Source organism: Ptychodera flava, chromosome 4 (genome assembly GCF_041260155.1).
Source record: "Ptychodera flava strain L36383 chromosome 4, AS_Pfla_20210202, whole genome shotgun sequence".
In the NCBI taxonomy this organism is placed as follows: Eukaryota; Metazoa; Hemichordata; class Enteropneusta; family Ptychoderidae; genus Ptychodera; species Ptychodera flava.
Genome location: NC_091931.1, coordinates 24,825,230 through 24,850,592, shown reverse-complemented (window position 1 = coordinate 24,850,592; position 25,363 = coordinate 24,825,230). Strand labels below are relative to the sequence as shown.

At 37.7% G+C, this 25,363-nt stretch overlaps 1 protein-coding gene across 1 annotated transcript; it reads left to right on the top strand.

Annotated features, from left to right (window-relative positions):
- The first annotated feature begins 231 nt into the window (after positions 1–231).
- LOC139132181 (uncharacterized) lies at positions 232–25,363 on the top strand. Its single transcript, XM_070698571.1, has 18 exons — positions 232–388; positions 9,431–9,507; positions 10,318–10,393; positions 11,375–11,686; positions 13,663–13,791; positions 15,385–15,523; positions 15,960–16,096; positions 16,530–16,655; positions 17,121–17,243; positions 17,759–17,922; positions 18,376–18,571; positions 21,794–21,904; positions 22,307–22,491; positions 22,743–22,948; positions 23,382–23,422; positions 23,693–23,789; positions 25,032–25,131; positions 25,253–25,363. The coding sequence occupies exons 1-18, from the start codon at positions 271–273 to the stop codon at positions 25,361–25,363; spliced, it is 2,448 nt and encodes an 815-aa protein (XP_070554672.1). The 5' UTR covers positions 232–270.

Here is a 25,363-nt window from a genome sequence, read left to right as displayed (position 1 = left end):
AGTCATTTTGTCAGTCAGTTAGTCTTAGCATCAGTCTGTTGTTCTCTCAAGACCCTCCTTCAAAATTCCATCAAAGCACGGTCAGCGATGATTACTTTGCATACTCTAAAAATAAAAAAAATGACGACAGGGTAAATTTACCAGAGAAAGTTACGCATGGTCGTTTCGCTTATAAACGCCTCTTTTATATCATCGCTGTCAATTTTGTCACCTCGGTTGTCCGGTTTCAAGGTTCGTGAAGTCTGTAGGCCTCGAGCTAATTACTCGTTCATGCTTTTCATTCATCAGTGTGTAACTGATGTACACATATGGAGAAGGATGGCCGTCGTTGATGTTGTCAGTCTAGCTGTGTTTTTGCTTTGTGCCGCTCAATCTAGCATGTCTGCAGGTAGGTGCTTACTTATTCTTACAGGTGTTTTGTCTTGGTTTAGTAATTCATACATTGTACGTATACACTTGTTTAATGACTAGGCTGTTGCCCATAAACAACAACAATGGGGATCTGCTTTCCGATAAAGATAGTCTTGCATGCGACCGATTTTTATCATATCTTTCCAATATCCAATAACTTTCAATAGTAGGCGATGAATGAAGTGTGACAGTAGATTCTTTTGTTTTATTTTGTTTCTTATGATTGGCGCAGTGTTCAGGCAACATGTTGCTGAGTCATCACAAAATAGTCAAACATATTTTTTTCACTGAATAAACTCAGTCTACTGCCATTCCTTTTAATTCTTTTCCAGAGACGAAGATTACATCCAAAACTCTAACAATCATAAACTTATATAATAAATCGTCATTCGTTCATTTGTTCCTTTGTTTAATAGATATAAGTGGTATCAATTTAAATGCGAAGAATCAAATGCATGACAAGCAAGTTGGTCACTCCCTTAGAATTGTTTGACAAAGCCTGTACTAGGACAGTTACACTTTTTAGTGCCTACTGTCATACTGATCCCGGAAACAGTGCTTCAGTAGTTTCTTTGCTGATATCGTAAGATTAAACATTTTGCCCCTTTGATAGAAATCAGGTAGCACTTCTCCCTTCAAAGTTTGAGACGAATTATTATGCAAAGCAGGTTGTGAACATACCTTATATTTTACGCAATTGATGATTGCTTAAACGGTTTCTCCTTGTCTCATGTTTGGTATTTCCTTTTTCCTGCTGAGTGAAACATCGCCTGACACACTCTGCGTGGACCTATTTGTATGTAGTCACCTTAGTCTAGTAGATCGGCCGGTGAGTCTTGTGTAACTCATGGTGCGTTCATCAGTGTACTTGACAAAGGCGTCGACTGCAAAACGTTACTCAGCAAAAACCTCAGCTATAAACCACCCGACGCGATTGAAGACATACTATGTCAATAATTGAAATTTCATCAGAAAACACATTTTAGCACACTAGAAAACTCAACTAAGGCCTTATTTTAAATTCCTAAACAGAAATGTTATAATGGTGCAGTAGTTTGACTTCAACTTCAATTCAGTTACACCCGTTGCAGCTTTTCCTCCACACAGATCAAAGACTTAAAGTTGGCCAGATGTGACTCTCAGAGTCAAGAGTCACTACTGAATACGTCTATTGATATTCATAAGTTTACTTTACCTCTCTGCCATATCACTAATACACCTGAAAAGTCAAAGGTTGGCTCTTAGGTTAGAAGGTATCTCCCATACCTTTAGCCGGCAGCATTTTCGAAAAAAAAAAATTGAAATCATTTTTAACTATGAAATTAAATTGCATGGTGAGCCTGCATTATAAGCCACGAGGTATATAGGATGTTAGCAAAAGTTATAACGATCAAGTTTAGTGCTTCTGAAACCGACAGAGATGGTGCAGTGAGAAATCCGAACTTCCTAGTCGCTCTTTATTATTCGCTCTTTCACTGTCATTGTGATTTTTTCCACGCAAGAAACCGCAAATACCCAGATTTCTTGTGGTGAGCAATGTCCTACGGTACTATTGTACAGCGAGCCACACTTTCTATTGATTTGGCGTCACTGATACTCGCGCAATTTCACGAGATACAGCAGTATTGTGGGCTTCCCTCACGCCTCCATATCGGGGCGTGTGTATGCTGGAAGATGGGTATCTCTGAAATTGTAAACTCTTCCTAACTACTGAGCAACTGGTCGAGATAAGTATTGGCCATTGCGGTTGCGCCACCGGTCGAAAAACGATTACTTCATGGGGATTTCCCAGACACTTGTCTTAGCGACAGAGCCAGCATTATGGTACCTCCACTGCACAAACAAATACAGCGCATGACAGAAGTCAGTACATTGTTCTGTAAATTATGCTCAGCTCATTGACAGCTTGCCACGGGGTCTCAAACGACACTTTGTCGTAGTGTAACTGCAGAAGTTATTTATTGGCAACAGGATGTGTAACATTACTACCTGACCAGTACATAGGATTAGGGGTTATACAAACGGTTAGAACATCCACTTTACCATTACAGTTACGTTATTTTCAATTCTTCTTTATTTCAGTACTGTTGGCCACCGGCCAAAAAAGTACAGCAAAATATAACAATAATTTGATACGTCGCTAGAGTGCTTCAGTCTGCCTATTACCTAAAATCATGTCTCTACGTTGCATAGCATAAAAAATGTATCTGCTAAGTTTCCTCAGAGTCTTTACATTTTCAGATGATAGCAAAGTACTAAACTTGTACATAACAGGTGGGTTGAAATAGTACAGTGGAATAAATTGGATTCTTAAATCTTCGTATTTTGGGCAAATAAGCAAAAAGTGAAATTCGTCTTCGACTTGGTTCAGATGACATAACTCACACAGTCTGTTACACCATGGAGTTTTGCTCCAACGCCCTGTTTCAATTTTCAAAGTATGAGCTGACAATCTAAGTTTGCACAGAGCAAGCCTAAACACTGGTTTATCTACGTACAATAAGTAAGGTTCTACATGTAATTCCTTTTTAAAGGTTGAATAAGTATACAATCTTCCAGAATTACTCAAAGATTCTGACCGTTGCTGAATATCGATGTCAATACATCTCTGCTTAAAAATTTGAAGAAAGACAGCTTCGTTTCCCACACCTTGTTGTTCCCAGACTTTAGCAAAACCATAATTTTGAAGCAAACACTTTACATTCCTTGCCCAAAAATCGTAATGAGATACATGGATTTTTGATATTTGAAATTCATAGCATTTGTAAAGTAGTCTATTTTTGTCTATTTTTAAAAGTCTGAGCCAATATTTAATAATTTTACGATATCTGAATACTCTCATAGAAACCCGGCCTAATTCACCCCTCATTGCGCTAGTTGATGTATTGTTGTACAGTTTTAATATTGAGCATTTTACTATGTACCTTTTCTACATCTTTGGCTGGATTGAAACCCCAGATTTCAGCTTCATAATGTAGTATTGGAAGTATTTTTGCGTCAAATATTTTGAGGGCAATATCAATTGGTAAGGTTCCAAACTTATAGATGGAACTATTTAGAGAAAATAAGGCCCTACTAGCTTGTTCACTTAAAGCTTTTTGGGCTTGAAACCAAAGGCCCGTCCATGAAAGTACAACACCGAGATAGTTTTGATAAGATGTAACAGACACTCTCTTGCCATTATAGAACCACTTTTCATAAGATTTTAAACCACCACCCCTTCTGAAAACAATAATTTTGGTTTTACCAGTGTTCACAGAGAGTTTCAATTTACGACAATATTCAGAGAGCTGGTTAAGTAAACGTTGCAAACCTATTCTAGAGGAACTCATAAGGGTAAGATCATATGCAAATAGTAAATATATGATTTTTAGAATCCCAACATCAACACCAGAAAATCGATGAGTGCTGCTCAGGGATTGGCCAATATCGTTAACAAAAATTGTAAACAAAATAGATGATAAAACTGAGCCTTGTTGTACACCGAAACTACAGTCAAACAACTCTGTAATTCCCTTTGGAGTTCTCACACAGGCTTTGACATTTCTATACATTGAGTGAAGAACATCATAAAATTTACATCTTACTCCGCATTTCAAAAGTTTATAAAACATACTATAATGATCAATTCGATCAAAGGCTTTCTCACAATCAATGAAAGCGATATGAACTCTACCTTTTTTATGAGCTAGATAGTTATTTACAATAGTATGTAGAATAAATATGTTGTAAGATGTACAATATGATTTCCGAAATCCTACCTGCTCATCAACAATTGGATGGTTATCTTTAAGCCACTTTTGAAGTCTACATTCTAAAATACTGCAAAACAATTTACCCATTATAGGTAGCAGTGTTATACCTCTGTAATTAGTTACACAATTACGATCTCCTTTCTTGTAAATTGGAGAGATAAAGCCTTCTGCCCAAGCAGCAGGAAAATTACCCGAGTCAAGAACAGAGTTCAAAAGTTTACAAAACAATTCCCTTACAAGCAATGGACATTCTTTGAAGATACCAGGGGTTACACCATCTAAACCAGGTGCCTTACCACTTTTTAACTTATTCATTGATTCAACTACCTCATCAATCTCAATAGGTGAATTCAAAACATCTAAATTGTTAATATTCAATTCGTCATTTTCAATATTGTCGACAAAATCCTTAATCTCTTCATAAAACTGCATATAATTATCACCAACAGTACCAGGAGTATTTAACAGCTTAGAAAAATAATTAAACCATACATCACTTTGAATAGTTCCAGGAACATGAACCGATTTACATTTTACAAGTGATCAAAATTGCTTACAATCGTTTTGCTTAGATGCTGACAGTAACTTTTCTAAATTACTCTGCTTAAAATCATTCTTTTTTTGAACCACCAATTTTTTATAATCTCTTTTGAGTTTTTTCAACTCATTCAAATTGACAATGGAACGATCATTTCTGAAATTGTTAACTTTTGAATTTACAATGCGTTTAAACCTTCTGCATTCACCATCATACCATGAAGTATCGGTGGGCTCTGTGATTTTTACACCATAATTAAAAGTTGTTTTCATCACATCAGCAGCAGATCCTATCATAGATAACAAACAATCAGCGGCACTGTCAATATTCAAATTATCAATGTAAAAGTTAAACTCTTTAATTCGACGTCTTGCTTGTAGCGATTCCCAATAAGCAAAAAACATTGGACTTTTACCGACATTCCATATAAATTTGTCAAAAGTCTCTGGCTCACCAACACCAGAAATAACAGAGGCAGCATTTGTGGTTTCTCGATGGCGAGAAAGACTAAGATCGAAAACTAACGGTTGGTGATCTGATTCAACCCTGTTATCGACATAAAAATCACAAATATTTGAATAACTACATGGCTTTGTGAGTAGGTAATCAATTACACTGCAATCAGTGTCACTTACAAAAGTAAAATTTCCACTGCCTGCTTCAATAAATAATCTGCCGTTTACAATTCTTAATTCAGTATTTTTACAAATTTCAAGAAAAGTTCTTCCAGCACTATTTACAATTACTATTTATCTTTGGACTGACGCACTGGAAGGAAAATACTAGTATTGTATAGTCTTGTAACATCATGACACACAAACTTTGCTACACTGTTATCAAGGTAATCAGCATCGTTCGCAGTGCGTGCATTAGAGTCTCCACAGATATAGAATTGGGAGTTTTGAAACATACCACTATAATTTGCAAATTCTTATTCGAGAATGTCAAATGTGCTTTCATAAGCGATTCTTTCCTCATCTTGAGGAGAATTATACACGACAGCAAAAATAACAAGAGGGGATTTTTCTGTAAAATCGGCATAGAAAAACAACCACACTATATTATCTGAATTACTTTGCATGCATTTAACACTCAAAGGCATTGACTCTTTGTAAAATATGCTAATTCCACCAGGATGCCTCCCATATTTTGACCACTTAACACCTGGTTTTTGAAATGATTTAAACCCATGCATAGTGTAACATGAATCATCTCTAATCCACGTCTCTGACAAACAAACAATATCAAAACTTTCAAAGTAAGACATTACATCCAAATCATTAATTTTAGAAGCAAGACCATATACATTCCAAAAGATACAATGTAGTTTTAAAGGCAAAACTTGATTACTAGAGTCACCATTCTGTAGATGTAGCACATTGGTTTGATCAATCGTTATACTATAATTACCAAGGCCTTGGCCGCATTCTCATCTGTCACTGGGTTCCACTCTTGACAAGGGGCGAATATCGTCGCGTACACTGTCATAGGCGTAGGCACTACCGTTTATTTTTAACTTGTCAAACAAAAGAAATGCTCGTTTTCCTTGCGCCCGCACGGCTTCAAGATGACGACCGAGTTGTCTTCGAGTGTCTCTGACTCTGCACGTAAAATCTTCAGATATTCTGAAATCGGTGCCTTTGAGCTTCTTTGCGGCCTCGAACACTTGTTTTCCTTGTTGGTAGCGAGAAAATTTAGCGATGATAGGTTATGGACGGGAACGTGCATTGGTGAGACGATGTACCCGGTCGAACTCAACATTGTCTCCTTCCAAACCAAGTTTGTCAGATATAAACTCTTTTACCTTCGATTTTGATTGGTCGCAAGTTTCATTCTCTTCCTGCTCAATGCCTTTGAAGATTAAATTGTCCCGCTTCATCTGCCCTTTTAACGCATCAACCTCACTTGAGAGTTCTTTTACTTGATCATTTAGATGTTTATTCTCTTCAGCAAGCCGAGCGGCCTCTTCTCTAGTTTCCTGCACTTCTTGTTGTACGTCGTGTATGTCGCTAGCGAGGTCGTCGATTTTTCCATGTAGATCGGCTGACATCTTGTCCATCTTCCTACCCAAGTCAGCTTTCAAATTACGTAATTCACGCATTATATCCGTCAGCTCAAAATTTTCATTTTCTGCTCCGGCAAAGGAACCAGTCAGGGTAGTTTGTCGTGTTGATCTTCTCTCATTTGGTTGTTTACCACCTGGATTGGGACCTTGATTACTCTCAACGTCTCCCGACCTCAACAGCATACTCATTATGAGTAATCGCAGAACAAAGCACATACCATTGCCGCTTGTGTGAAATCCAGTATGGCCGTCCCCTGTCCATTTTGATATCCTCTTGGCTGCCAATGCCAATACCCTTTATCGAAGGGTTGGTGCAATCCTGGACGATAATCAACTTTCAAACTTCAGAAAAACACGAACTTTTCTTGACATTACTACCTGACCAGTACATAGGATTAGGGGTTATACAAACGGTTAGAACATCCACTTTACCATTACAGTTACGTTATGTTATGTTATATTATATTTATTTATTAAAGTGTCATGTGAGGACTTAAACAGCTTGGTTGCCACACCCAGCCCTAAGGGCTTACAGGACACTAAAACAGTAAATAAAGGAACAGATATGAATAGCTCGAAATGTAATTTAAGTATAAGAAGCTTCTCGTCTTATTGAAAATGCATGAGAGACTTGGAATGCCAATTGGGATGGCATCTAACTCATTACAAATTTCAATTTACGTTGTACATCAAATGAATGAAATACAGTGCACAAGTTTCTGGCTTTACAGAACAATTGATTCATAATAACATTGTAAAGTGTACAGTCAAAAATAAAATGGAACTCATCTCCTACTACATTTTGACAATCATGTAGTCTTTCCTGTTTAGGCACATTTGTGTAACGCCCAGTTTCAATTTTCAGAGGTAAAATACCAACACTCAATTGTGCTAAAAGTGATCTTTTTGATCTAGAAATGGGAAGTTGTAAATATTTCTCCATTCCCTATTCACTCTTAAACATCAAATATGTGCGCAATTCGGGCTTTTCAGTCGGTTGGTATGTCCAGTTACTAATATACAGCGTTTTTAATGCATCCTTAATGACAGGATACTACAAGCCTCTAAATTGCCAATTTTTTCCTGCAAACCAATTTAAGAAAATAAATCAAACATATCTCTAGCCCAGTTTTTATATTTTATACTGATATCCCAAGTAAAAACTTGCTTAATCATTCTGTCATCAGGCATATCTGCTAATCTATTCCAGGGTCTTACGATATTCAATTTACTCCTCAATAGACAGGGGTCCCAGCCCATATCTCCATTTATAGCAAATATGGGGGCAAATTTGTGGACGCCAAGGAAATATCTAATCGCTCTGTTTTGAATTGACTCACATTTTGAAGAAAACGGTAGCCCAAAATAGTAGAACAGTAATCTAAAATTGGAGTAATACAAGAATGAAATAGAGTTGTAAAAGTGTTATATCTAAAATCCTTAAACATGTGTATCTTAGAAATAACTGATCCCAAAGCTCTACCTGCAGCATTTGCTAGAGTTTCAGCAGTCGCTTCAAAATTTAAAAACTGGTCCAAAACTAAACCCAAATATTAGAAACTATGTCAAGATTTGTACCGCCAAATTGAAAAAGGAAGTCAGTTTTCATTTGTCCCATATTTCAAAAATGAACAATTTGTTTTTTGACTTGTTCATCATCATACGCCACCTTATACACCAAACTTGAAGATATAAAATCATCTTTTGTAAATTTGTCTCATTTTCAGCAAGCATAACAGTATCATCGGCACACAACAGGATATTAATTAATGAGTTACCAACTGGGATACCTAAAGCTAAATCTATAAGCTCAATCGCTAAATCATTGATAAAAATAGAAAAGAAGCATTGGGAAAAGGACATCACTTTGTCTGACCCCATAAGTTGTTGCAAACAAAGAAGTAAAGTTTCCGTTTACATTAATACATGATAAAGAGTTACAATACATACTTCTAATAGACTCATAGAACCGCCCATTAATATTATTTTGCAACAATTTATAAAACAGTAAGTCCCTATCAACCCAATCGAAAACCTTTTTCACGTCAACAAAAACAGAAAAATTTGGTAAATTTTGAGCTTTTCTTTTTATTATGACAGATTTCAGTACATGAATATGGTCAAGACAAGTTCTTGCCTTTCTGAAACCATTCTGTTCATCAACAATTATTTTTTTTCTAAATCAAGATATTTCGTTAATCTATTGTTTAAAATACCAGAGTAAAGCTTACTAATGTTAGGCAATAAACTGACTCCCTGTAAGTTACAAGACACGTGGGTCAGACAGAGAACTGTTTCGGATGGGTTTGATTACTGCCTTTCCCCACTGTGAGGGCACTCTACCAGAAGTAAACAAAGTTGGAAAAGGTTATGAAGAATCTTAATGACATGATCACACACATTTGGCTGATCTAACATTTCTGGGAAACATCGAGAACTGTTACAGTAGAATTAGATAGATAATTAGATAGATAGATAGATAGATAGATAGATAGATAGATAGATAGATAGATAGATAGATAGATAGATAGATAGATAGATAGATAGATAGATAGATAGATAGATAGATAGATGACGAAATATTTCTCTTCCGCCCCCCCCCCCACTGTTGACGTCGACTGTGTTCTTGTTCTAAATTTGGCTCATTTATGTCCTTTCTAGCCGTCCTTTGGGATGAAGGTCGTCGATCAGAAAACTTCGACCCTTTCTGTTTCCGTGAACCCACCAACGATGTGGAGGTAAGTAAGAGCGGTCTCTCTGGCAACAGCTGCCTGGAAACGTCTGTGTAGATTAACAGTGAAATTCAACGAATCACAGCCAATAATCTCTGTTGAAATATTTGTTTACAACGATTATTGATCATATTAATGACTAATGATGGGGCATGAAATCGAGGGAGGGTGATTATTTTGCGATATGGTAAATGAAAGATAATAATTTATCGTTAATTGATGACGACACACATATTGGTTCATGCTACGTACACCTTACCCAAATTTCATTTCACGCCTTGAGATTATTCTTTTGAGTTTCCACTTTCGAATTCAAAATGGCCAGTTCCTTTTAGCTATTTTCAAGAAACATTTTAGTTTGAATCTTGCACTTTGGAAGTCATAGATTTGAATTTCAGAAATATGAACAGGTTCCTGCTGTGACCTATTTCCGTGATTCTGCTACACTTTAGTTTTGTAGCGTCATTTGAAGCAAATAATCACAGCCGAAGTGCGTTCGGTTGATCATCGTCGTTTACGAACATATTTTTAGACAGAAATGAAAGTATAGACATGAGCGAATAATTCAGCGATCTTTCTAATATTCATGTTGTACGTTAAAAAAGATTAGGTCTCCGGGTTGAAACCTGAGAAGGAGACCCAGGACTACGAGTCGTTAGCACTCACGTCAGTTTGGCTTTTGCCATACCTTTTCATTGTTAATCTTTCAATGCTGTGATTATCTGATACGATTGTAAACGACACCGTTCAATCGATAGACGAACTAGTGACCAAGCTTGATTCTTGATTTGTATTTTGATATCTTTCCTGTTTCAGGACTTCGTTTCCATCGATTATACCAAGGCACTTGGATCATCAGGAGTGTTTTTCCCCTATCAAGTGCACGACAATTGTAAGTTGTAAACAGTTACACCGGTTGTACTTCTTCTTTCAATCAATTGATGTGCAATTGTTTATCTCTAAAATCAATGCTGTCATTTATGTTTCTCGTCTTGCATACGGCAATCTAATATTGCGTGCTAATCATAGGACAAATATGTTATTCCATTTAAAAGAAATACCTTTAGTGATATATTGAGTGTAACGTGGTCTCTCCCCTTTCAAATGCATTGACCGTATTTTAAGCTCAGCTAATAGCCAACGTTAAATTTGATAGTATTGTTAAAAAAAAAACATTTGTTCTGGGAACACGTGTGACCTTGTATTAAAGTTTTACCTTGTAGCGCCAGCGAAAGTCAAAGGTTATGATAATGGCGACTGTTTATTCGTAGGATCACTGTTTTAAACATAATACCATATGCTCACATGAACATACAAATTGTGATATTATCCGAGATTGAATGTATAATATATTAATTTTGTTTCAACACTTGTTGATTCCTGTTTTCTCTTAATTCTTTTGCAAGTTCCTATAGCGAGATATATATTTGCCATTCAAGAATTCTTGATATTATATATGGCCCCCTGGGTGTTTTACAAATATATTTCTCTATGAGCAATGAAAAATAAGTGGTGCTGAAAGTGTACGCTATTCGCAAGTGGCGTCCCGCTATAACTTGAAAAATTATTCCTCAGTTCACTAGTTTTCTCCAACTTTACAGCCCTCTTCTCACAAAGCCTTCAATTGCAAAAATCCAAGTTTAGACCCATCACATAGTGTTTCCCTTCCGATCTTTCCGAAAGAAACCGAATCATATATCTAGGCTTTTCCCGAAGTTGCTCCCATCTGACCAAACGAGAACAACATTTCGTGATGATAAAAAAATGCCCTTTAGCGCTTCTTAACCTTGCAGCATCTACGAAATTTTATCAGTTACCATGTACAAGCAACTTAGAGAATATCGCTCTTAAATGTTTGTTTTCGCTATTTCAGGTTGCATGACCATATATGCACCGGCACCTGATAACCTTTTGCCGCCACAGAGTATCCAGTCACCCAAATTGATGTGTACAGACGTCACAGGACGGGATTACAAAGCGCTAACAACTAATAAAATGTACTTTCCGATGGAAAAGTGGCCGAACTTGACTATCATCAATCCCGAGTGGGGCTTATCGACGTCTATTCTTGCAGTGGTAGAGGCTAGGCTGCCAAAGGGCCTCTCAAGCTTCGAATGTATGTTTGAAATACAGCAAAGCCAATATCCATTGACGGTGAGACTTGTGTATAATATACAGATTCAAGGTAAGAGTTTGGCTTTGACAGCAAAGCCGAAAATTTCAACCCGTCTTTTTTCCGGTGTTGAAAGTGCATTTAACACAAATAATTAAAGATAAAAAACTGTAAAAGTGAATAAACTCAAACTTTAATAGAACTGACAACCGTCCGATTCAGGCAAAAATTCCAGTTTAATTCTATCCCGTCTATATCGTTATCATTTTCTCCAATCAGTGCTCAATTTTGTAATCGATGTATTATTTCCGATCAAGTGTGGTTTCACAAGCACTTGGTAGACTGAGCTCAAACCTTGAACACTGGGGGCGATAAATACACACAGTTAAGTCATCAAACAGAATAGGTCTAGTTTAGTGATGACATGCGTTTGATAAAAGTCCACTTTCAATCGTTTACCGTCCTTTTCCGCCCTGCCCTTCTTCGCCTTTGATGATGGGCAATCGGTATTTTATGACTTGAAATGACTTTGTAATAAATTACTTTTACTAAGAATATTTTATCTTGTCTTTGGTCAGGCTCTATACTGCCGAGTCCTGCATCAATAAATAGCATTTATCCTATTTGATATACAGCAAAATTTTAGACCGTCATTATCATTAAAAACCATATGTCTTAACTCCTCCCTTTGTTTATTCGTTCTTTCGATCGTTTCCCATGTTGCCATAAAAGAAGAAGCAGTACCAACTCAATAGATTGTCAAACCCAACTGTGCAGGATGACTGCCACGTAATGGTGCAGTGAAGCATTACCGGTTGGTGGCGCATCTGACCTTAAATACTTACCATCTGCTTTCATATTTCTTGACCCTGTTTTCTAACCGATTTGACTGAAAACTCTACGGTACAGCAAACGCAAAGATTCCCTACCACTCATGACGGTCATTTTTCGGCTTCTCACCATAATCAAGGCTCCCTCCAGTAAAAAAACAGTAATCGTAATATTATAACCATTGATTGATTATTTGTTTGGTCATATCTTATTAAAGCTGACGCCCCCTCACCTGGATGAAACCCATAGCATAGCTTTGTCAATATTTGGATTAAGTGTGAACAGTGTGCTAGGCATTTATCTATCACCATTCTAGACTCTGTATAGACTTAAATGATAATACTAGTATAATTTATTGCCCCTTATATCACCAATATCCTTAAGATTTGAGTAAGCATTACGGAGAACCAATTATAGGTAATTTTAACTTCAACAAACAACATTCGGCAGGCTGCCAGTTTTACAGGAGCCTAAGAATGAATAATCAGGTCGTCTGTAGAGATAGAAAATACTGGGTTTCTCGAGTGCAACTTGACGTCAACTAGGTGTCTTCCACAAACCTTGATATCCACGTAATGCAGATAGCACATTGCTCACTCTAAAAATAAGCTTAGGTTATTCCTTTTCCACATATTCACGTAAAGGCTTCGCCAAACACACTATTCCTCAATAGTCTTTTTATAAGACGAGCATGATGCACTGCATATGTCGGTTATCTTTCAAAATCAATTTTAGATTCGTAAAAACTTTCCCTGGTAGATACTGAGCTAAAAACACCCGCTGTTGATTTTAAACAATCATGTGAATTGGCAATAATGCTGGAAAGAAGCTCGATGAATGTTTGCCCTTTACTGCTCTGCGATAATTTATCATCTGATGTCTGACTCTAACGCTAGTTCATGACATCAACATACACGGAACGGCAAAGGTCTAGTGTCATTGAAATAGACATCTTGTTTGATCGATAACAACTGCAAAACGTTGTATGTCATTATTTATAGAACAAAGATCTTTTTGTCATGACTGACCGAAGCATTTTACGCCATTTAGACGAAGTCGTCTTAAAGTTTATAATGGGTTTGTTTCAGACAATGTTTAGGTCATAATAGCGGCAAAGACAGTGGCCAGATGCAATGTGATTACTGAAATGACCAGTCATTGCACGTTTGCAACAATCTGAACTGAACAGAATAACCATCATGTGGTTTCTCTCACAGCTTGCCCTCTGGGCTTGTATGGCGCAGACTGCAGTGAAAACTGCACATGTTACAACGATGCGTCTTGTCATAGTTTCAACGGGGCGTGTTATTGTGCCCCAGGGTGGCGAGGTGAAACCTGCGGGGAAGGTGAGATTGAATTCTCTTCAACATGCAATTTAGACTGGACTTTGGCACTATCTTTAAATAAAGTGGGTTAGCGAGTCAACGGTTCAGATATTCAGGGACACAACGTAATCTCTTGCTAAGTGGTTTTTCAAGTCTTTCCATATACTTTTAATCTGTGGGACAATTTATTGTTACCATGAACTTCTTAGGGGCCCAGGCCTATCGGCTGGGCCCCTATTGGTTTCGTTGGGGTTTTTCTTTCTTTCTCTCTTTCTTTCTTTCTCTTTCCTTCTTCTTTCGTCAATTCTTTGCCAGCCTAAATCTTAAAACCGATGCATGGACACTTCCCAAACATGGCACAGGGATCAGGGGTAATGAGAGGTGAAGCACCTAACCCTTTTAATTAGTCACATGACTTGGCGGCTATATTGGATTCTATAAAAACCTATAAGTGGCTTTCCCTGGTGACCTAGAGGTCTTGTCAGTTTGAAATTTGGTGTGTAGCAAGCATGTTCTCTGTTCTTTAAAATATGCAAATGAAATCGCTAGCCGTCACGTGACCTTGGCCGCCATATTGGATTTTCAAAATATACCAATTCAATTTTTGTATATCTAAACTCTAGAACCAACAGACCATTGTAATTGAAATTTTACATATGTAATAGCAAATGTGGGTAGTACCAAGCTTGCGGAAAGCACTTGGATAAGCCGATCGGTTTTGTCCCCATATTGGATTTTTTTGGAAATTGAAATTAAATCTGCGAAGATCTTAAACTCTAGAACCAAAACGCCATTTGAACTGAAATTGTACTCATGTCATTACTTGTGTGAGTACTTACAAGTTTGCGAAAGGCAATTGGTTTGGTCACTTTGTTTGGCCGCCATATTAGATCTTTCATAAAATCCTATTAATCTATAAAAATCTTAAACTTCAGAACCAATTTGCCATTTTCAACTGAAATTTCACTCATGTCACCTCTTGAGCGAGTTCTATCAAGTTTGCAAAAGGCGTATGCATTGGTCACATAGGTTGGCGGCCATATTGGTTTTTGCAAAAAACTATGTTAACCAGCGAATATTTTTCAAAAATCTTTTTCCTCCAGAACAGATGCGCCATTTAAGCTGAAACTTTGCTCGTATCATCTTTAGTGTGGGTACTCTCCAGTTTGGGAAAGGCATACGGATCAGTCACGTGGTTTGGCGGCCGCATTGGTTTTCACAAATATCTACAATAACCATTGGATGACATTCAAAAGTCTTCTTTACGAGAACAAAAAAACCATTTAATCACAACTTTTGCACAAAGTGTAATCGATGCAATTGCTGTCAACCATGGCAACCGTTTGGGCCATGCCTATGCTCCTTTCAGCTTTAATTTACCAGTTATTTACCAATTATAGACCTTCACGCTGTACTTGTAAAGAGAGCGAAACAAGGGTCGAAATTTATATGGAGAAAAACACATCAGATATACTTCGATTGTTTATCTCAAAACATTCGTACAGACGCAATAACTTGTCTTTCATTACATATAAAAGAATTGATATCTTCAACGTTCTCATTTCACATGTAATGTTAATAGTTTTTCTTACAATCTGTGTTCGATTCCGCCAGTTTATCAAGAAGCGGTGATAATTCCGTCGAAAAACCTAGAGGAAGTGTACGTTAGCGAGCAGTTAAACCTGACCTGCGGCGTCTTTCACTTCAATGCGACCAATACAACCTGGTATTTCAACAACGTGTTCAAAAGTTGGTGGGTGACAATGACCTTTAACAGAAAAGTTCATTCGTCCATAGAATACAATCGACTTCTTTTTAGTTATTTGATGACTTTAAACAATCATCTCAATCCAGACATAAATTATCAACAATAATTTCAGCTTCTGTAACACAGACCATAGTACTGATAAATAATACGCATTAAAGAATTCAGACAGTCTAATATTGTAGGATGAATATCGTACATTAGAGAGTGCTGTCATATTATTCATACACACCTACAAAAAACACATGCATGCATGCATACATACATACATACATACATACATACATACATACATACATACATACATACATACATACATACATACATACATACATACTTTCAAGAATATTCATTTTGAAGACACTTTTAATTGCTATAATTTGAAAGGCAGAAATCATTCAAGGATGATTGTTGTCAATTATAGGAATGAAATTCACAGCATTGATTTTGTTAGTGACGTGAATTACAACGACAATAAAAGAACTACTGGTCACTACAAATGCGTAGTTAAATCAACAGAAGGAGGGGAATACGAAGCTGTTCTCGATCTTCAAGTTCATGGTCAGTGACTTCTTATATCCATCCTCTTTAAAAATATATTTATTATATATTAAAGACAAAAGTTCAACAAACATGTAATGGACAAATTATTTGCATGAACAGGCTACACAATGGTGCAAAGTGCAATATGCTGACAGAAAGTTTAAGATGATCAATTGTTTGTTGCAGTTTGGATAAGGGAGCATGCAAAGTGAACTTATGACTACAGCAAACACATCAAGGTGTTAACGAAATGTTTTCTTAGATCACAGTTCTTACCGAACACAGTCTCTCCACCAGAGGAACTGTGGTCAGATCTACTGTAGGCTACGGTTTCTATTCTTTGATACACTTGCTTATTCAGGCCATTGCTATTCTAAAGTGGCTGTCCAAGAAATTCACCCAACAAGAGTTGTTAGTATATCTCGGACTAGGTAATTTTCTGTCTCAACAGACTGTCCATCAGGAATGTACGGCACAGTTTGTGATATGAATTGCGCATGTCCCGTTAATTCTACCTGTGAGAGATTTGCCGGCTGCCTGTGTTTTGCTGGATTGACTGGAAACAACTGTGACCAAGGTAAGTGCAATCGTTCTCGTTGAAGCTTCCTTATGCTCCTTTGGCTGTCTTTAAAGGATGGGGTCACCACCTCCATATTTCCTATTTGATTAATTCCCATGAAATTGGTTATGAAATGTCCTAGCAAACACTAAGGACGTGAATACACTGATGATGTAATTCGGGTTTGTTTTGCCCAAACGACAACACACTAGAAAAAAATATGTCCTACAGTCCCAACTTGGGTGGGATCACAAGCACATTTTTGACATCAGTTTAAATAAATGAAAGAGATAAGTAACGAAAATAGATTTCATTGATTCCTTTTTTTATTTAATAGTATATTTCATTGCTTCTCAGTTTTTTTTTCTTTCGAGAACGATCAGATTGCTTGCACTTCAGTTTTCTTTCTGTCTCCCTGAAATGCATATTCCTCTTTGGTACTCGTGTAATCTCCTTGTCGTCTCTATGTCGTGAAACTTTCAGTTTGCCCAACCAACTCTTATGGACGTAACTGTAGCGAAGAGTGTCTTTGTCAAAATGGGGACTGTGATCATGTGACAGGAAATTGCACGTGTATTGATGGATGGGAAGGAGTTTACTGTGAAGGTACATATCCTTGACTCCACGGGTTTCCCTGCACCAGGACTAGTGGGTTTTGTTTGAGACATTACAGCGTCTGTTACATTGATTACATATAGTTTGTATCAAAATCGACGTTGTCCATTGAACTTTTTGATGTTTGTTCAATACGCGTTGGCCTGTCTTATCCTGAAAAGATACAGTTACAGAACCAAAATTGTCAATTATCAATTGCAATATTTTTATCAAGAGGATTGAAAATAAAGACATCAAGAGGATTGAAAATTATTGCAAAATGTTTACATTATCCTTAAATGAGATGCAGAAATTTTGTTGGTCTTTACAGAATCATGCTGTCTCTCCTTAACGCCTACTGTCTCTTTCTTAATGGAGTCTTAGTGTTATTTATGGCAGACCAAATCAAGGAAAGAGTAAAATCTATCCCAGCATTCGATTTCAATCTAATGTACCAAACTATATCAGCGTGAGAACCCTTGTAGGGTTTACAAACTCTTCTCAACAGTACCAAACTCACTTTGCAGAGACAATTCCTGGTCTCCAAGTTCAAAACCTCGTCATTTTGGTGGTATTGTGTGTTTTGTTTTGGGCGTTACTGATAGTTATAACAGCCTGCGCCATCTGGCGGCGAATTCTTAATATAAGGAAACGCAACACGTCAACAGCAGATCGCATCAGACTTCTGCAGGTATGTAAACGACGTCTTTTAATTCTAATTCTTGATATCTGGTGCGGATCTAAAATGTCTTTTTAGGGATTTATACTGCTGGACCGGTGAATTAATTTATGCTTACGGATTTTTAAGCGTATCACTCGTGATCGTATTAATGTCCGTAACTATTGCAACATACCATACAATCGCTACAAGAATACAAAAGTCCTCTCGCACAACTGAAAGTTTAATAAGGTTTTGGCAGTCAATATAACGTAAGGGGTAAAAACAAGCCGACCAGCGCATCTCTCTCTCTCTCTCTCTCTCTCTCTCTCTCTCTCTCTCTCTCTCTCTCTCTCTCTCTCTCTCTCTCTCTCTCTCTCTCTCTCTCTCTCTCTCTCTCATAAAGAGGTCACAACGAAAAACAAAGAAAGCCTACCCTTAATATTCGCAGATTAATATCAGAACACCTAATTTTCTTCTCTTCAGAACATAGCTGAGGTGGACACTAGAAATGACGAAGAAAGCAATGTGATGGTAGCTGATATCTCAAAGTGGATCATCAAAGGATCTGAGCTCAAAATGGGAGAACTTGTTGGACAAGGAGGGTTTGGCACTGTATTCAAAGCCAAATACCACAAAGAGGACCATGGGGAAATGACCGTGGCAGTTAAAACATGCAAATGTAAATTAAATTTTATTCTGGTCTTCGTACCAACCTTTCATTGATACAACTCAACAGCTTTACGTAGCTTTGTGGGGATAGTTTCTGTATCGTTTAAAGGGAGGGGTATCGGGTCGATCCCCTCTACAATTGGGCAATTTGTTGTTGATAACATTGCCTCTGCCCAGATATTAGCAATGAATATAGAGCAAATGTTAAGGTGCATGTTCAAAGTTAAACAGTTTTGTCGTTATCCAATCACTGAAAGGTTTTGAAGAATAAAGTTTGGTTGCGTCCCTTCGTTGTGTGAATCTGCTTTGGTCACATTCACCTCTTTTGATACAGGTGTGATTGTACAACGAAGCCATTAATTGTGTTGTAAATGCCTTTTGGAAACCATTGTCCGGTCTGCAAGGTCTGATTAGGACAGAGGGGCATAGTTTCCCTAAGTTGTTTCCAGGGAGTCCCTGCTGGAGTAAATACTCTTGGTTAGGGAGCATTCGTTTTTTTACGGGCAGGGGAGTCTTGTGGAACTTAAGCTACAATAGAAAAAAAGAGCGACCCCCTCCAAATTAAATTTTTACAATTCGAAATTCACGATCATCAATTGCAAAATGTGAAACCCCCAAAAATTTTCATCTCAATTGATTGATTAACAATTCGCACCCTAAGGCCCCGGGGTTAAAAATAATGACCCTTCAAAAATGTTTGTAAGAAATAGATTGACCCGTCCCAATTTTCATGCACAAAATACAGTGACCCTCCCTCTGCGTGTCACAGTCCGTATCAATAATATCTCAATTGACATGTAACTTCTCATTTGACCTTGAACTTTCAAAGAATAGTTTTTAACCTCAACAAATAATCACGTGGGTGAAATTCCAATATCATATTTGTTGTTCACATCTGCTCTTTCAAACACCCTATTCTCAACAGGTAAATTAATATAAATAATCAAGCGTCTATAAATACACAGAGTTAACTGGTTTTGTATTCGAAAACATTATTCATAGCTACCTCAGAGAATACAATCAACATTTCTGTGAAATTCTAAATCAAATTTCTTGCCCTTGTAATCTTCCTAGTGTAATCAAGTACATTAATATCAATAATCAAGTGTCAATAGATACACAGATTTATCTAATTTTGTATGGAAAAAACATTCATAGTTTCCTGATAGACAACAATCTATAGTAAATCAACATTTCTGTGAAATTCCAAAATCAAATTTCTTCTACACACATGCACTAGTAACCATCCTAGTATAATCAAGTGTCTAAACATATACAAATTTGGCTGGTTTCGTATTGGAAAAATATTGTTCATAGTTTTCTCGTAGATTACTATGTATAGTTAATCAACAATTTCAGTGAAATTCCAAAATCAAATGCTTGCGCGAATAAAAGTGAGTCCTAAATCATTGACTGTAAAATATGACCCCCCCCCAAAAAACAAACGGCTTTGTAAAAGTCAACCCCCTCCCTGATTTCCACCAACCCATCCCCTTCTTCTCTGTAAACAACAAATGCTCCCTTAGCTACATCATTTTTTGAAACAGGCACAGGAAAACAAACTGTGATTTGATAATGCATCTTTGAAGCTAGTTCAATTAGGAATGGCTGATTGAGGGCTAGTGAAATGCTAAGTTTCATTTGATAATGTCCAAACATAATTACATTTACAACTGCGATTTCAAGTAATTAGTGCATATTGTTACGTATTCGCCAGTTCGATCAAAATTTTGTATATAGGATATGCCGAAAGTTTGGGACGATGCTTTGTAATGGGGTAAACAACAACGATGTAATTCTCACTAATCAATCGATCAGTACAGGCTTACTCAAGGGAAAGCAGTGGATCAAGGGTTATTGTACCAGTGGGCTGAAAATATTTTTTGTTGTCACTTTTAGCCAGTTTCTCATCTTATTGCCCGTACATGTACAGCGCGGTTATGTTGACGTCATCGTTCTTGTTAATCGGTTTCTTGTATATGTAGGAAAAGACATCTCTTGCAAGACCGAAATCACACAATTTTCCGACATTATCGCCGTAAATGACAACATTTCGGGCCGCTACGTCTCTGTGGATAATCTGATGTGGGAAAGGACCGTTAAGGATATAACTATTCATTTGAAATATGGGGAGAGAGAGAAGGAGAGAGAGAGAGAGAGAGAGAGAGAGAGAGAGAGAGAGAGAGAGAGAGAGAGATGTGAAACTTACGTGTTTCTGGTGAAGATAAGCAAGTCCTGTGCATGTGTCTACAGTGATGTCCGTTAGGAATGAGCCCTCATGCTGCAGGGAATCCATAAAGGTCGACGTTTTGTATTTCTGTTTTGACTGCATTTCCAATAAATACTCTAAGAGGTCGCCCTTTTCTGCGTATTCCACGACTATCTTCAGTGGTCCTTGTTGATTTGGAGAACAAACAGTGTTTTAGTGACTTATTTCGGTCGTAATTCACAATTTTTTACTGGGAGATTTTACTGCCCAGAACACTTCGTGACGTCCTGCATGTTTCAATATCCTTATCACACGGTGCGAGGGGGCATGAATTCTTTTGTTTTCGTCGCTCATTTTACACACTCCGGCCTATGTTTTACGTCTACCGCAAAATTTTTGCACTACTCACTGACAGGTTCTGGGGCCCCGTTGTCGTTCGCACGGAAAATTTTCGTAAATTTTGAGGGTTTTTCGGGGTTCATTGATAATATAATTGAAATAACAGACTCCGCGCTCACCATTAACGTTTATTTATGGGTGCGGGCGAGAGATAAAGCCAAATTAACAGGCTAGGCAAGCCTCGCCTGTTAATTTTTGGCTTTCCTTTTGCCCTTGCCCATAAATAAACGTTAATGGTCAGCTCGTCGACCGTTATTTCTATATTATTCAATCGCTGGCGGTCGTGAATTACCCTTTAAAGTTCATCACTTGAACCATTCTAAAATTTCACAAAAGTCACAAATATATATAAAATGTATTTTTCACAGAAAAATACATACATACATACATACATACATACATACATACATACATACATACATACATACATACATACATACATACATACATACATACATACATACATACATACATACATACATACATACATACAAAGTGTCATATCGTCGGGTTGTTAGTTGTGTCAGATAAGCAAGTCTGTCACTTAGTAAAATGATTTAGCATAAAATCACTACACCTTTTTCGTATCGTACCATGAACACTTCTCAATTCTTATTTCAACAGCTGACATTTCCAACAAGGAAGAAAAGGCGCTACTATCCGAGGCATATCATCATATAAGACTGGGAATTCATCGAAACATTGTTAATATCCATGGCGTCGTAGTGGATGATGGTGAGCGCTGCTTTTTTATTCAATCGCATTCGACAAATCTCTAAAGTTCCATTTCGTCTAACAACGTGTTGCGTGAAACATATAGTCTCTCATTACTTGTTCTGGGTTGAATTTCCCTTTGGGCGCCCTCTATACGTACTTGAAATACTATCTTTGAGGCTGCCAATGTAATTATATCTTTAAGGCTGCATATTTCAATATCTGGCGTTCAGTAATTTCTGTTTGAGTAAGAAGTCGGCGACGAAAACTTAAGAATTCATGCCCCCTCGCACCGTGTGATAAGGATATTGAAACATGCAGGACGTCACGAAGTGTTCTGGGCAGTAAAATCTCCCAGTAAAAAATTGTGAATTACGACCGAAATAAGTCACTAAAACACTGTTTGTTCTCCAAATCAACAAGGACCACTGAAGATAGTCGTGGAATACGCAGAAAAGGGCGACCTCTTAGAGTATTTATTGGAAATGCAGTCAAAACAGAAATACAAAACGTCGACCTTTATGGATTCCCTGCAGCATGAGGGCTCATTCATAACGGACATCACTGTAGACACATGCACAGGACTTGCTCATCTTCACCAGAAACACGTAAGTTTCACATCTCTCTCTCTCTCTCTCTCTCTCTCTCTCTCTCTCTTCTCTCTCTCCTCTCTCTCTCTCTCTCTCCCCATATTTCAAATGAATAGTTATATCCTTAACGGTCCTTTCCCACATCAGATTATCCACCTCTCTCTCTCTCTCTCTCTCTCTCTCTCTCTCTCTCTCTCTCTCTCTCTCTCTCTCCCTCCCCCATATTTCAAATGAATAGTTATATCCTTAACGGTCCTTTCCCACATCAGATTATCCACAGAGACGTAGCGGCCCGAAATGTTGTCATTTACGGCGATAATGTCGGAAAATTGTGTGATTTCGGTCTTGCAAGAGATGTCTATTCCTACATATACAAGAAACCGATTAACGAGAACGATGACGTCAAACTTCCTCTCCGATGGATGGCTCCAGGGACACTAGAAGGTGACTACGGATACTCCACGGAAAGTGACATGTAAGGCTTGGAGTGCTGCATATATGTATGTCTTTATCCCAGCTGTGGGATTAAAACAATGCAATTAGAATTGTTTATATTGGTTGTAACTCAATGTTGTATAATTCTGCGGCTCCAAAACTTTTAAAGTATAACCTTAATTTCTCTGTAGCGTATCACAAAGAGTGTATAATAATTCTGTGGCAAGGGATATCAGCAGTTCTTCAAACATTTTTGTCAACCAAAACGATAAACGTTCTGCACCATGGTTAAGGCCTTTGTTCAAGTCAAACTCTTTTGAAAAGTAAAAGCTTTATGTTTTCATCGTCCTCGTCCTCGAAGTCGCCTTCTCATCGTGACTTCATTATAGTCCTCTTGGTAACGACTCTCTCGATCTATTATGCTCGAATGTAATGTTAATCCTCCATATATGTATATTAATCTTTGATTACAGATGGTCCTTTGGGGTTTTGTTATGGGAAGTCAGTTCACTAGGTAAGTGTTTTCCCAATCAGTCTGTGTGTGTGTATGAGAGAGAGAGAGAGAGAGAGAGAGAGAGAGAGAGAGAGAGAGAGAGAGAGAGAGAGAGAGAGAGAGAGAGAGAGAGAGAGAGAAGAATGAGAGAGAAGTACCGTAAGTCCATCAATTTGCTTTCATTCATAACGTTCCATTCTTCTCAAGCTAGCAACTTTTAATTACATTATGTGTTGATCATTAAAAAACACTTACGTGTAGCTTATATTCAGTCACTTTATTTTACCACAGGGCGACGCCCATATGAGCATCTGGCAAATAATCAGATCGTAGATATGATAACACATGGAACAAGACTTTCAAGATGCCAAGGTTGTCCTACTGATTTGTAAGTTTCTCTTCACATGAGAAGCAAATCATCTCACGGCGTTTTAGAACTTAAGAGGAGCACAATCATGGCAAATGTATCTCTCTTGTCTCTTAACTCTTTACGATTCATTTTCTGTCGTGATGACGATGAAGATTAGATTTTGATGATGGTAATTGTGGTGATAGTCATGGTGATGATTGTGATGATTGTGATGATGATGATGATAATGATGATGATGATGATGATGATGATGATGATGATGATGATGATGATGTGGTGGTGGTGGTGGTGGTGGTGCTGGCGGTGGTGGTGGTGCTGGTGGTGGTGGTGGTGGTGGTGGTAGTGTCAGTGGTGATGGGGATGATCATCATAATCATCAAAAAACAACAGCAGCAGGGTGATTCTAAGTAAACTCCTCTTACCTGATTACGAGGGCTATAGCGTGGATTTATTTCCCAAATGGCCCGTGTGTAACAAGAAATACATAGCTATTCTCCTAGGCTGAAGGCACGACTACGAGGGCAAATAAAACGGGTGCTATGGCCTCGAATTAAGACCAGTATAAGAGTGTTTTGCGGCACTCTACATGCTCATGCTGTTCTTATTGTTTTTTGTGTGTTTTAATGGATTCTGTGCATTAAAATATTATGAAATGTTACCAAGATTCAGTTTACCCTAGTTGCTGATACGTTTTACCCTCATTGCAATTGACATCTTTTCTCCTTGACGCTGAATGATCAACAGACTGGTTCTTTGTGTTGAGTCGCTCTTTTTCTCTCAGCTTTAAGTTTCACCAGCATTGCAAGAAGTATGTCGACGACAAACTAGAGTATCTTTGTAGGACATACTGTAAGGTTATCATTTACTTTCTAGAATACAGCTGTCCGTTATTCAGCCAAACCATCGCACAGAACATTCCCACGAACGAACATAGTTCACCGGGCACAGCGGCAATTGTGGTGTCAGTTTCTTCGCAAAAAAGCGTAATGACTTTTTGAGTATAATTAGCTGTTCACGCGCGTGCTTGTGATTCAAAATCTCGCTTGTCGCTCTCACCATCGTTCAGAAAGTCAATGTGCAGACGACACCTCGGTTATAGTCATGTGACCGGGTAATTTTGCACAGACTATTTTCCTGGGGAAATAGTTCTTCGAAAAATAGCCTCTGGCGTCATATATTTAGAGAAAGTTGGCACTAAAATTACCTATTTTCCCCTACTAAACCAGTTAGTTCTTATACAATGTCTTTTCAAACTTACAGGTACGAAGTTATGAAAGACTGCTGGAACAGCGAAACGCACAGCAGACCAAGTGCCGGTGACCTAGTTCAACGTTTGATCACTCTGAAACGCCAGCAAAAGGTCAGTGTTCCATCTCTTATTTTAGTAATGAAAAACATATTCATTTTCTTTTCAAAACAAGAAAGACTTGTTCCCAAATTGTTACCAGAAACAATCAAAGCAGTTTATTTGAATTTTCCAGGGATTCTTCACCGAACCAATGAATGCTAATCCGAACACCAACAGCGTCCACAACGACTCCCATATGATACTTGATCCCATGCCTGTACTGACGTTAGATATCGAGGAGTAG

Excerpts from the sequence above, each read along its gene's own strand:
- LOC139132181 (XM_070698571.1), top strand. The coding sequence starts at position 271 with ATGCTTTTCATTCATCAGTGTGTAACTGATGTACACATATGGAGAAGG. Across the intron at positions 22,492-22,742 it reads CTCATCTTCACCAGAAACAC|ATTATCCACAGAGACGTAGC; the intron begins GTAAGTTTCACA and ends TTCCCACATCAG. Across the intron at positions 25,132-25,252 it reads CTCTGAAACGCCAGCAAAAG|GGATTCTTCACCGAACCAAT; the intron begins GTCAGTGTTCCA and ends TGAATTTTCCAG.